This window comes from Lithobates pipiens, unplaced genomic scaffold, assembly GCF_037356315.1.
Source record: "Lithobates pipiens isolate NorthernLeopardFrog02 unplaced genomic scaffold, aLitPip1_a1.2 Scaffold_16, whole genome shotgun sequence".
NCBI classification, from domain to species: domain Eukaryota; kingdom Metazoa; phylum Chordata; class Amphibia; order Anura; family Ranidae; genus Lithobates; species Lithobates pipiens.
The window spans coordinates 225434061-225447471 of record NW_027507748.1 but is presented as its reverse complement, the minus strand read 5'-3'; the positions used below and the strand labels follow the sequence as shown (position 1 = coordinate 225447471).

Genomic DNA, 13411 nt, shown 5'->3' with positions numbered 1-13411 from the left:
ATCCAGAGATATTCAGGCTGCTGTGCCTGAAATGGGGCACGCCAGATGTGGATCTATTGGCCTCCCATCTCAATCGGAAAGGTGCCGAGATTCGTGTTCAGGACAAGAGATCCGTGGGCGGACGCGTCACACGCGCTGGTGGCTCCGTGGGATCAGTACCAGCTGATCTACACCTTTCCTCCACTAAAACTGTTGCCACGTCTGCTTCGCAGAATGGAAGCCGAGGGGATCCCAGTAATCCTGGTTGCCCAAGATTGGCCCAAGCGGCCCCGTTACGCAGACCTGGTGCGTTTGGTGGCAGACACTCCTTGGCGTCTGCCGCTGCGAGAGGACCTCCTATCTCAAGGTCCAATCTTTCACCCTGCTTTACCATCGCTGGCTTTAACGGCATGGCTGAGAGCCAGGTGCTGAGGAACCGGGGTCTGTCGGACTCGATGATTCCAACTATGCTGAGGGCGCGGAAATCTTCGCGGAAGATATACCATCGTAACTGGAAGGCCTACATCTCCATGTGTGAGGAGAAAGGGTGGCATCCGCGCTCCTTTTCTATATCCAGGATCCTGCTGTTTCTTCAGCAAGGAGTAGACCAGAAATTGGCGTTGAGCACCATTAAGGGGCAAATTTCAGCCCTGGCTGTCTTTTATTTTTTTTTTATTTTTTCTCCAGCGACCCCTGGCGTCTCACTAATTAGCGAGTACCTTTGTTCAGGGGGTTCGACATGTAGTCCCCCCCTGTGTCCACCGTTACCCCCATGGGATTTGAACCTGGTGTTGTCGGCGCTTCAGAAGCCGCCGTTTGAGAATATCAGGGAGATTCCCCTGTTGACCCTTTCACAGAAGGTGGTCTTTCTAGTGGCCATCACATCGGCCAGGAGGGTTTCGAAATTGGTGGCCTTGTCATGCAAGTTGCATTATCTGGTCATCCACAGGGATAAGGTGGTGTTGCGTCCGCAACCGTCCTTTCTACTGAAGGTGGTTTCGGCTTTTCATATCAATGAGGACATTGTATTACCATCGTTGTGTCCTAAGCCGAAGCACCTCAAAGAGGTGTCCCTTCACACTCTCGATGTGGTTAGGGCTCTGAAGGTATACTTGTCTGCCACGGCTTCCTTTCAGAAGTCAGACTCGCTGTTTGTTTCCGTGGCTGGTCCAAAGAAGGGTATGGCGGTCTCGTCGGCCACCATTTCCAGCCATTTTCAGGTGGATCAGACAGATTGTAGTCCAAGCCTATGCCTTGAAGGGGCAGGTGCCCCCTTTTCCAGTCACGGTCCACCCTCAAGAGCTATCGGAACGTCTTGGGCCTTCCGACACCAGGCGTCTGTTGCTCAGGTATGTAAGACTGCAACCTAGTCGTCTGTCCATACGTTTACCAAGTTCTACAAGGTAGACGTCAGTACATCGGCTGATGCCTGTTTTGGCCGCAAAGTTTTGCAGGTTGCCGTGTACTTGCAATTGAGATTTTTTTTCCTGGTTTTTCGATAAAAACGCAGTACTGTTTGTTAATGCACTGTTGCATTACTTCCACAAAAAGGTTGTGGTGTTGGTGATCTCTCCTGTTGAGAATGCCCGGTTATGGCGGTGTGTTTTTCTGTACGCTGCTGTTTTTTTTTTTTTGTTTTTGTTTTTTTTTTTTTTGTGGGTTTAGTTTCACTAGTTCCCACTTGCCACGGTTGATGAAGTTTTAATGCTGTTTTTTCCCACCCCTCGTTTAGCACTGCTTGGGGACGTCCCATTTAGTTAGAGAGGAGGTGTGTTGGTTGGTGAATATAAGAGATAATAGGATTTTTGTACTCACCGTAAAATCCTTTTCTCTGTAATTCACCGATCAACACAGCACCCACCCCTCCTTTTCTCTACGTTATACTGCTTGTTGACGTACTGAGTTCCTGGGAGCAGGGAGGGTTGTTAGCACAGAGTCCGCCCTAAAGTACTGTGTATTGTGTTACAATTTTTGCCTAGTTCTAATGGCAGGCTAACAAACCTGTTTAGTTACAGAGAGGAGCTGTGTCGGTTGGTGAATTACAGAGAAAAGGATTTTATGGTGAGTACAAAAATCCTATTATCCCTGGATTGTCAAATTCGGGTGAGCCAGTTAGTCAAGGATTCCCTTCTCTGGTGGCTGAGGTCTCCAGCCCTTCAGTTTGGGAGATCGTTCCTTCCTCTCCATTGGACCGTGATCGTAATGGACACCAGCCTGACTGATTGGGGGGGGGGGAGTTTTGGGCGTAGTGTCAGACCAGGGCCTCTGGTCTTGGGAAGAATCCCAACTGGTGATCAATGTGCTTGAGCTTTGGGCGATCAGATGGTGCCTCTCCATATGGTCCAGGATGTTACAGGGGCATGCGGTCAGGATCCAGTCGGACAACGCCACAGTGGTGGCATATGTCAACCATCAAGGAGGAACAAGGAGTTCGGCCACAGCATGGGAGGTCCCTCACATCCTCCAGCGTGCAGAGAAGCACGTGCCAGCCCTGTCAGCCATATACATTCGTAGCATAGTTGTCAGATGCTGGATCTAGGGGAATGGTCGTTGCATCCGGATGTATTCTGGCTCCTTTGCCTAAGATGGGGCACACCAGATGTGGACCTCCCAGCTCAACCGAAAGGAGCAGAGGTTTGTGTCCAGGACGAGAGACCCTTGGGCGGACGCGTCTGACGCGTTAGTGGCTCCATGGGGGCATTATTGGCTGATTTATGCCAAACCCCCCCCCCAAAAACAAACTTCTTCCACGTCTACTGCGCAGAGTGGAGGCCGAGGGGATTCCAAAGATTCTGATTGCCCCAGATTAGCCTCAGCGTCCTTGGTACACCAACCTAATACGACTGGTGGCGGATGTTCCTTAGCGGCTGCCGATGCAAGAGGACCTTCTATCGCAAGGTCCTATACCTCATCCTGCTTTCTCATCGCTGGTTTTAAAGGTTAAGACTGTTGAAAACCTGGTTCTAAGGGACTGAGGTCTGTCGGACTGTAATTACCACTGTGCTGAGGGCACGGAAGTCGTCTTCTTTAAAGATTTACGATCATACGTGGAAGATTTGCATCTCCATGTTTGAGGTGATGGGGTGGCATCCACGCACATATTTAGTGTCCTGTATCCTGCTGATTTTTGCAGCGAGGAGTGGATCAGAAACTTGCCCTAAGTGCCATCAAGGGGCAAATATCAGCCAAGTCCCTCCGGTTTCGACCACCACTACCTCCCTGGGATCTGAATCTGGTACTATCGGCACTCCAGAAACCGCTGTTTGAAAATATTAGGGAGATTCCCTTGTTAACTATTTCTCAGAAAGTAGTCTTTCTAGTGGCTATTACATCTGCCAGGAGGGTTTCTGAGTTAGCGGCTTTGTCATGCAAGTCTCCCTACCTGGTCATCCACAAGGATTAGCAGCCCTCTTTTTCCTTCCAAAGGTGGTTTCGGCATTCCATCTCAATGAGGACATTGTGTTACCATCCCTGTGTCCTAAGCCGACACACCTGAAAGAGTTTGCCTTGCATTCCCTGGACGTGGTCCGGGCTCTACGGGTATATCTGTCTGCTACGGCTCCCTTCCAGAAGTCAGACTTTTTGTCTCGGTGGCTGTTCTGAAAAAAGGTCTGGCGTTCTCGTCGTCCACCATTTCTCGGATCAGACAGATTGTTATTCAGGCCTATGCTTTAAAGTGGTGGATTCCCCCTTTTCCTGTCACTGATTCCACCAGTGCAATTGGAATCTCCTGGGCTTTCCGCCATCAAGCTTCTGTCTCCCAGTTGTTTTAGGTGGCGACTTGGTCGTCTGTTCACACTTTCACTAAATTCTACAAAGTTGATGTAAGCGCATCTTCGGATGCTTGCTTTGGCCACAAGGTTTTGCAGGCAGTTGTGTAAGGTTGCAGTTTACACTTTAAGTTACAAGTTTGTTGTAAACGCATCTTTTGATGCATAAGTTGGCCGCTGGTTTTGATTGCGCCCATTTCGGATGGCAACTCCTCTGTTGAGGTGTTCCTTTTGTTGTGGGTGAAGTTTTATGTTTTTCTGTTTCCACCCCTCATTTTTTGACACTGCTTGGGGACGTCCCTAAGGTCAAGAATTAAGGAGCTGTCTGTCGATGAAATAAAGAGAAAATGGGATTTTTGTACTCACTCATTTCTCTGAAGTTAATTTTATCAGACACCGCACCCACTCCTCCTATTTATGTTTGTACTGCTTTTTAAAACTGCTGCAGGAAGCAGGGTGAGGGGTTATAGCCAGAGGGACTGCCCCCTGGGCAGTGCTGTGGAGTCTTGCTGTTTTTTACATGTTCTGCCTGGTCCTCTCCTGAAGGTGGCGTGATAACCCTAAGGTCAAGAATAAAGGAGCTGTGCTTTTTAGCGCAACTGCAACATTGCGATGGACAGATCGGCACTGTTTTGGCACCAGTGATATTTATACAGTGCTATAAAAATGCACTGATTACTGTATAAATGACACTGGCACGGAAGGGGTTAACAGGGCTATTTAAGGGGTTAAGTGTTCCCTAGGGAGTTGTTTCAAACTGTGGGGGGGGGGGGGGAGAGGACTGACTGGGAGAAGAGATCGCTGTTCATGATCACTGGGAAAAAACTATCTCTACTCCCCTGACAGAGCAGGGATCTTTTTGTTTACATTGACAGATCCCCGTTCTACCTCTCTGGAGGCCACGCGCGTTAGCACCATGAGCTCCCGCTGTATTTATTGCACGAACCGACCTACCGTTTCAGCAATTCGAGCAATAGAGCTAACCTGTCACTGTATATCAGCAGGGGCTGGTCAGCAAGTGGTTTAATTGTATTCTGTTATGTTATTTCATTAGTCTATTTTTAAAAGGTGTACAGATTCTTTAATGAGTTCAGACTCCTCTTTAAGGGCCAGTTCACGCATTTAGTTCTGTGTGGTGCAATATTAGCCCATTGTTTTTAAATGGGCTGAAATTGCTCCAGACCATAAATAGGGCATGCACTACCTTTGGAAAATCGCAACTGCATTGCACAGTACTTTTGTACCATACAATTTGGGGTGTCATTAACTTAATATTGACGCCCCCTGTAGGTCACAACTGCAGTGTGTTTTGAACCCGGTGCAGGAAGTGCGCATGGGACACGGGTTTCCTGCACTGCATTCTGGTGTGAATAGATCCTAAAACATTGGATGTGTGAATTGGTAGTTAAAGAATGTTTATTTGTATTCCCACTGCTTAACCTTTGTCTGATTTGCTGCTGTGTTTTTTTGTTTTGTTTTTCCTATGCACTAAACATGTAAAATTTTGGATGGTTTAGGTTTACAATACAAACTTTTCTCTGCCATTAAACAAGCAAAGTAACGAAACATTTTGTGTAATTTTCATGCCTTTTCATTTCAGATGATGCAAACGATATGTGGGAAGATGATGACGACGAGGATGAAGGTTTGGCAGGACAACTGTTATCAGATATTATATCAAGCAATAAATATGGTAACCGCATTCGTTCTGTAAATTGTTTCACTTAATGTATTCTAAGTTAGGCCCCATTCACACTTGTGTTACTTGTCACAGGTCGCGCCTCATGTTTCCCAATGATAACCGTTCATATCTGTGCCACTTCAAAGTAGTTCCTGCACTACTTTGGTCCGACTTTCATGCGATTTGAGGTCCATAGACCTCAATGTAAACCATTGAAAGTTGCACCTGCATGATATTGATGCTATTTGGTTGCAACTTGTGAATGGCGGCAATGAAAAACCCCCCAATGCATACCAGGCCCTTCTGGCCTGGTATTGCTGGGGAAAAAAGCAGCATGGGTCCTCCCCAAAAAAAATTCATTCCAGACCCTTATCTGAGCATGCAGCTTGGCAGGTCAGAGGTCAGGAAAGGGGTGGTGGCCTAAACATGAGGGGGGTGGTTTGGGGCAGGATGGGCTCTCTGCCCCCAAAGCACCTTGTCCCCATGTTTGGGACCAGGACCTCTTCCCCGCAACCCTGATTCACAATGGATCTACACCGGGGGACATTTTTTTTAAATAAAGGACTTGTCAAAAACTTGTGTTATACCCCATACTATTCACATATTTTTGGGGGGGCTTCCAGATCCTGATGAGCCCCCCTGTCCACAGACCCCCACAACCACCGGCCAGTGTTGTGGGGAAGAGGCATTTGTCTCTCCAGACAAGGTGTTTGGGGGTGGGCGGGGGGCTTGGGTAGATTGAAGGCCACTGCATTCTCAGATAAGGGTTTGGTATGGATTTTGGGGGGACCCCAAGCCTTTTTTTTTTTTTTTTTTTTTTTTTTTTTTTTGGGAAGGGGCCTGGTATGCAGTGGGGGAGGGCATGCCCTATTTTTCATTGCCGGCATTCGTCTTTTTTTTTTTTTTTTTTTTTTTCCATTCATTTTCATTTTTTTTTACCATGGGTAAACCTGCTGACAGCTGATGAGTCGTTGGTTGTTACGGAGCGGGCCAGGAAGCCGTAGATCGCGCTCTTAACAACCAGCGCAGAATTCAATTTGGGTGATTTAATTTTCTGAATTTGAATCGTTCTGAACGTTTGGTATTCGGAAATGAAGAAGCCAAATGAAACTAAACACATTTTTCTGTTGTGCCCTTGTCTAATGTCTTTGTGGAGCACAAGCAAATCGATCATACTGGTCAAAGTCATAACAAAGTTGCACACATCCAAAGTCGCAGATTAAAGTCGCAGTGGAAATTGCATGATTTTTAACTTGCATAAAGCCTCATAAATTCCTTTTGGTTGTGGCAAAATTATCCTGTGTATACAGTGGGGACAGAAAGTATTCAGACCCCCTTAAATTTTTCACTTTGTTATATTGCAGCCATTTGCTAAAATCATTTAAGTTCATTTTTTTCCCCATTAATGTACACACAGCACACATATTGGCAGAAAAACAGTTGTTGACTTTTATGCAGATTTATTAAAAAAGAAAAACTGAAATATCACATGGTCCTAAGTATTCAGACCCTTTGCTGTGACACTCATATATTTAACTCAGGTGCTGTCCGTTTCTTCTGATCATCCTTGAGATGGTTCTACACCTTTGAGTCCAGCTGTGTTTTGATTATACTGATTGAACTTGATTAGGAAAGCCACACACCTGTCTATATACGACCTTACAGCTCACAGTGCATATCAGAGCAAATGAGAATCATGAGGTCAAAGGAACTGCCTGAAGAGCTCAGAGACAGAATTGTGGCAAAGCACAGATCTGGCAAAGGTTACAAAAAAGTTCTGCTGCATTTAAGGTTCCTAAGAGCACAGTGGCCTCCATAATCCTTAAATGGGAGACTTTTGGGATGACCAGAGCCCTTTCTAGAGCTGGCTGTCTGGCCAAACTGAGCTATCGGGGAGAATAGCCTTGGTGAGAGAGGTAAAGAAGAACCCAAAGATCACTGTGGCTGAGCTCCGGAGATGCAGTCGGGAGAAAGTAGTAGAAAGTCCCTGTGTAAAGTCTGCAGCCCTCCACCAGTTGCTTTATGGCAGAGTGGCCTGACTGCAGCCTCTCCTCGGTGCAAGACACATGGAAGCCTGCATGGAGTTTGCTTAAAAAAAAAAACACCTGAATGACTCCAAGATGGTGAGAAATAAGATTCTCTGGTCAGATGAGACCAAGATGGAACTTTTTGGTCTTAATTCTAAGCGGTGTGTGTGGAGAAAACCAGGCACTTCTCATCACCTATCCAATACAGTCCCAACAGTGAAGCATGGTGGTGGCAGCATCATGCTGTGGGGGTATTTTTCAGCTGCAGGGAAATGACTGGTTGCAATCGAGGGAAAGATGAATGCGGCCAAGTACAGGGATATCCTGGATGAAAACCTTCTCCAGAGTGCTCAGGACCTCAGACTGGGCCGAAGGTTTACTTTCCAACAAGACAATGACCCTAAGCACACAGCTAAAATAATGGAGTGGCTTCACAACAACTCTGTGACTGTTCTTGAATGGCCTAGCCAGAGCCCTGACTTAAACCCAATTGCGCATCTCTGGAGAGACCTAAAAATGGCTGTCCACCAACATTTACCATCCAACTTGACAGAACTGGAGAGGATCTGCAAGGAGGAATGGCGAAGGATTCCCAAATCCAGGTTTGAAAAACTTGTTGCATCTTTCTCAAAAAGACTCATGGCTATATTAGATCAAAAGGGTGCTTCTACTAAATACTGAGCAAAGGGTCTGAATACTTAGGACCTTGTGATATTTCAGTTTTTCTTTTTTAATAAATCTGCAAAAATGTCAACAATTCTGTGTGTTTCTGTCAATATGGGGTGCTGTGTGTACATTAATGAGGAAAAAATTAACCTAAATGATTTTAGCAAGTGGCTGCAATATAACAGAGTGAAAAATTTCAGGGGGTTCTGAATACTTTCTGTCCCACTGTATGTGTGCTGACAAAATGCTACAGAAAAATAATTTTGAATGTGAATGTATATTACCATAGTATGTATTCCAACATTTCAAAACCACAAAATGCATTTACGGACAAACTCCTAACTGCTTGAACGCAGTTTCTTACCACATTATTATTTTTTTTGTTTTAATTTTTTGGCAGATGATGATTATTATGAAGATGATGAGGAAGATGACCCTGATGTTCTCAAAGACCCATTGTACCAAATAGATTTACAGGTAAAACTATGCAGATGAATTTATAGAAATTAGCCTAGGAGAATATCTGATGTGGTGTTTTTTATATTTTATTTTAGAAATGGTTTTCACAATCCTAATTCCTCATGTTGGTTACCCTGGGCATAGTTTGTTTTACTATGGCCCTAAACAGTACTGCACATTATGTGCAGTTTTGGCACACTCATGTAGATAACCCTAGCACATATGGTTCGAAGAAGACTGCCAGCTAGATTAGAACATTTCTGTGGATTTGCTTCTGTTCTTTGCTGAAACATCAGCAGTAACTCAGGCTACACAGTGGTGTAGTGGTTAGCGCTCTCACCTAGCAGTAAGAAGGGTCACTGGTTCGGATCCCAACCACAACACTACCTGCCTGGAGTTTGCATGTTCTCCCTGTGCCTGTGTGGGTTTCCTCCGGGTACTCCAGTTTCCTCCCACAATCCAAAGACATGCAGGTAGGTTAATTGGCTACTGTCCAAAATTGGCCCTAGTATATCAATTGGATTGTGGGCTCCTTGAGGGTAGGGACCAATGTGAGTGTGCACTGTACAGGGACAATTGTAGACACTCAGGTTGAACTGGATGGACTGGTGTCCTTATTTAACCTTACTAACTATGAAATTCAGCACAAAAAAAAAGAAGCAATAATTGGCTTTAAAAAGATACTGTTTGTGCCTGAAGTGTTTCTTGGACCCAGTCCAGCCTCTACTGAGGGCTTCTATTACAGGTCCCCCTGTATCTGTACTGTTCTGTAAATCAAGGGCATAAAGAAGAATGGCTTTTTTCTGCCTACATAGTATAGCATGCAAAGTGCAGGGCTTTAGCAGTGGACAAATTACCTGTGACATGAAAGAGTAATCCTGGACATACCGTGGTTCAAAGTACTTTTATATAATGCATCATAAGGTTAAAAAAAAAAGGGGGGGGGGGGGGTTGAATCACTTTAAGGCCGGGTTCACACCGCTGTGATGCGGGAACGCCGCAAATCCACGGCGTTTTCCCGCATCGCATTACTCCCGCCGGCAGTTCACACTGCCCTATGCGGACGGCTGGGAGTGTCAATGATATGTTAATGACACCCCCAGATCCGTCCGCATATCGCAGTGCGATCTGCCGACTCGCACAGGAATCGGATCGCATGGTGTGAACCCCCATGCGATCCGATTCTGTTGCGGACCAAAAAAGGGTCCCGTGCGAGTTTGCTGCGGGAGCGATGCGAATTCAGCCATACTATCGGATGTGATTAGCACTGCAGTGCTAATCACATCCGATCTCCGTAGCGATGCGAATTCAGCCATACTATCTGTATGGCTGAACTCGCATCGCTACGGAGATCGGATGTGATTAGCACTGCAGTGCGGTGCGAATCACATCCGGATCTCCCCCCGCAGCAGTGTGAACCCGGCCTAAATGTTCCATAATAGCCTCAAAGGATATAACACTGTTTTGTGTACCAAATTCCTTTGCAAACCCATATTTTACCTTTTTAAAAGTAGAAGTGATATCACTGCTGCACATTGCCAGTACAGAAACGGCTGTGGAAGGGATCTTTTGGCCCACCCATTACAGGCTGAGTTACTGCACAGATCTGGAAGAATCACACAAAGATTCAAGCAAGAGTACACATTCAGTACAAAAATACACTTGTATTTATACAATATATTGTTATCCTAGAGTTCGGATTCAAGTTTGTGTCAGTCCCAGCCTAAATAAATTGTAGTCAGTATCTGATGTGATTTCTGAAACCTTGCTCTCCCTTTTGGGTTAAAGCGGTGTTCCAGCCTTCCCCTCCAAAAATGCATACTGTAGCTGCAGACTTTTTAAATATTGGGACACTTGCCTGTCCTGGAAGCCAGTGATGTGACTGTTTCAGCTGTCGGGTGCTGCTGCCACCATTGCCAGTAAAGGAATCTGCCCATAAAGCCTTGTGGCTTCATGGCTGGGTCCCTACTGCGCATGCGCAAAACGTGCTGCTCTCTTACTGCCCCGGCAGCAGGCGAGGGAAGAGGAGGAGGAGGGGGGGTCGGACTTGTGACGTACCTTGCCACAGCAAGGCCTGGCAGGAGTGGGGACAGGGTATCTGTCAAAAACAATTACCTGCTCCCCCAGAAAGGTGCCTTGTGGCAATAGAGGGGGGGGGGGGCAGGAAGACAGATAAGCGAAAGTTCCACCTTTGTGTCAAACTCTGTTTTAAAGTGAATAGCTTAGTACACAGCTGACTCATTGAATTTTTCTTCATTTTATAGACGTATCTGACAGAGTTTCTGCAGCAGTTTGCCCAACAGCCATGTTTTTCTGCATTCTCTGAACATTTAAATGCCAACGACCGTCGAATCCTTCAATCAATTGGCATATGAGGATATTGGACTAAAGTATAATGAAATAATTCATTCTGTGAAGTTGCAGCCCAGCACCAGGTTTAACCTAGGACTTGAAAGCACTTGCTGGTTGTATTTTTTGACAGACTGACCCCAGTGATGTTTGACAAGATCGGTTTTCCTTTGACTTTACTTGGGGCTTAATTTTCACTCCATTGCCATTCATCAGTAATTGATCTTGTTGGCATATAGTGAGTGGTAAACAGTATGACAGGGGGATGACTGCCATTTGAAAAGCTGTTACACATTCTGCCGTGTAAACGAAACTGATTTTATTCTGAACCCTAAAAGCTTCAGTCCTCAGCATTTAGCTGTCTTGGTTTTAGTATATTAGTATTCTAATTCATGTGGGTGATATCCTACTTACCACAACCCTTCCATAATCGGACCTTAAAAACACGGTGCCTTGTATGATGATGCAGAGAGTAGTATGCACAATTGTTCAGGGCCAAGTCAACCTCTGCACTATACTGATGTGTCCTGGTCTTATTCCTTCAGGAGTCAAGACTGGGAAAGCACAACTAGCAGGATTATCCAACTGTAGCTGTAGTGTTCTAGTGCTGCTAATTTAATTAACATGATGCCCGAAAAGGGCATATAGGTAAAGAAATCTAGGTGTAAAGGAGAGCCATGTAAACCTCATCTTGAAACCTGCTGACAAACGTGCATTTATGCTATTAGGATGTTTTTATAGATACAAATCTATTCACCACTGCATCCAATATTATGAACAGTATTTGAGAGAACGTTTAGTCAGAGTTAATGTAAGACTATGCTTAGACATTGATTTGAGTTTCGACCTATACCACCGCTGCTGGAAAAACACATTCCTAAGGATTATCTGGTCAGATCTGCTGTGGAAAACTTTCAGAGCCATCAGGTTCAGAAAACTGTACAATCAAAATGAATGAAGGAACCATTAGGAGGTCCTACTAATAATGAAATATCCAAGCCTCAACTCTAACTCCAACTTTCACTTATAACATGGACAATTTTGAAGACCCCCAGTGTGGAGTTTTTTTTTCTTATCTTTTGCAGAAAGACTCTAATAGAAGTCAATTAAGAAAAATAAAATATGTGAATTTATAGTGCATCAATTTCAAGACATGGTATTGTGTTGTCTGAGCGAACAGCATTCAGTAAGAGTTATGGCTCAAAGCCAGTTGCAGTCAAATCCCTCTTGCATTTGAAACAAGCCCCAGTGCCAGATCTATGCTGTGCTCTGCACTCTTTAGGTGTAGTCACTGAACAGGAAAGTGTATGTGTGTGTGTGTATATATATATATATATATATATATATATATATATATATATATATATATATATATATATATTGTACCTGTATTTACACACACACTGTATCTTAAGTGAATACATCCCTTACCTTTTTGTAAATATTTTAGTATTTTCTTTTCATGTGATATTTGCTGTCCCCTCAAAATAACTTCACACGCAGCCATTAATGTTTAACCGCTGGCAACAAAAGTGAGTACACCCCTAAGTGAAAATGTCCAAATTTAGCCCATTTAGCCATTTTCCCTCCCCAATGTCTTGTGACTCATTAGTGTTACAAGGTGTCAAGTGTGAAAGGGGAGCAGGTGTGTTAAATTTGGTGTTATCGCTCATACTGGTCACTGGAAGTTCAACATGGCACCTCATGGCAAAGAACTCTCTTAACGATCTGAAAAAAAGAATTATTGCTGTACATAAACACAACCTAGGCTATAAGAAGATTGCGAAGACCCTGAAACTGAGTTGCAGCATGGTGGCCAAGGCCATACAGCAGTTTAACAGGACAGGTTCCACTCAGAACAGGCTTTGCCATGGTTGACCAAAGAAGTTGAGTGTACATGCTCAGTGTCATATCCAGAGGTTATCTTTGGGAAATAGACGTATGATCGCTGCAGAGGTTGAGGGGGGGGGGGGGGGAGGGGGGGGTTGGGTGGGGTCAGCCTGTCAGTGCTCAGACCATACACCGCAAACTTCTATAAATTGGACTGCATGGCTGTCGTCCCAGAAGGAAGCCTCTTTTAAAGATGAGGCACAAGAAAGCCCACAAACAGTTTGCTTAAGACAAACAGATTATGGGCATGGATTACTGGAAAGGAAAAGAAAAATTGCGCTACAGAAATGAAAATAGGAAAAATCTATTTCCGTCAGTGCTGCAGTTCTATTATATACCAAAGATATAAAAGCAAAAGAACCGCGCTCTTCTCAAGGAATTTAATGTATGAGCATACACCTCGTACCTTAGACCAATGTCCCAGCCGGGAAGCTGTGTATACAAAAAAAGTGTAAAGTGCAACCAAATTAAGCAATCATGATAAATACAAGTACCAAAAGCCCATATTAAACCTATTCAATCGTGAATTGAATTTATAAGGAAAAATATATGAAAATATGTATAAATTGAAAAAAAGTGAAAAGAACTGT

The 13411-nt window shown here is 44.6% G+C and overlaps 1 protein-coding gene across 1 annotated transcript in view; it reads left to right on the top strand.

Moving 5' to 3' along the window:
* Positions 1-12075, top strand: part of IPO9 (importin 9) — a 90965-nt gene extending 78890 nt beyond the window's left edge. The window contains exons 22-24 of the mRNA XM_077481148.1: positions 5350-5442; positions 8524-8600; positions 10847-12075. Coding sequence (XP_077337274.1) covers positions 5350-5442; positions 8524-8600; positions 10847-10957 — 281 coding nt within the window. The 3' untranslated portion in view covers positions 10958-12075. The remainder of the gene's footprint in view (positions 1-5349; positions 5443-8523; positions 8601-10846) is intronic.
* Positions 12076-13411: the final 1336 nt, after the last annotated feature.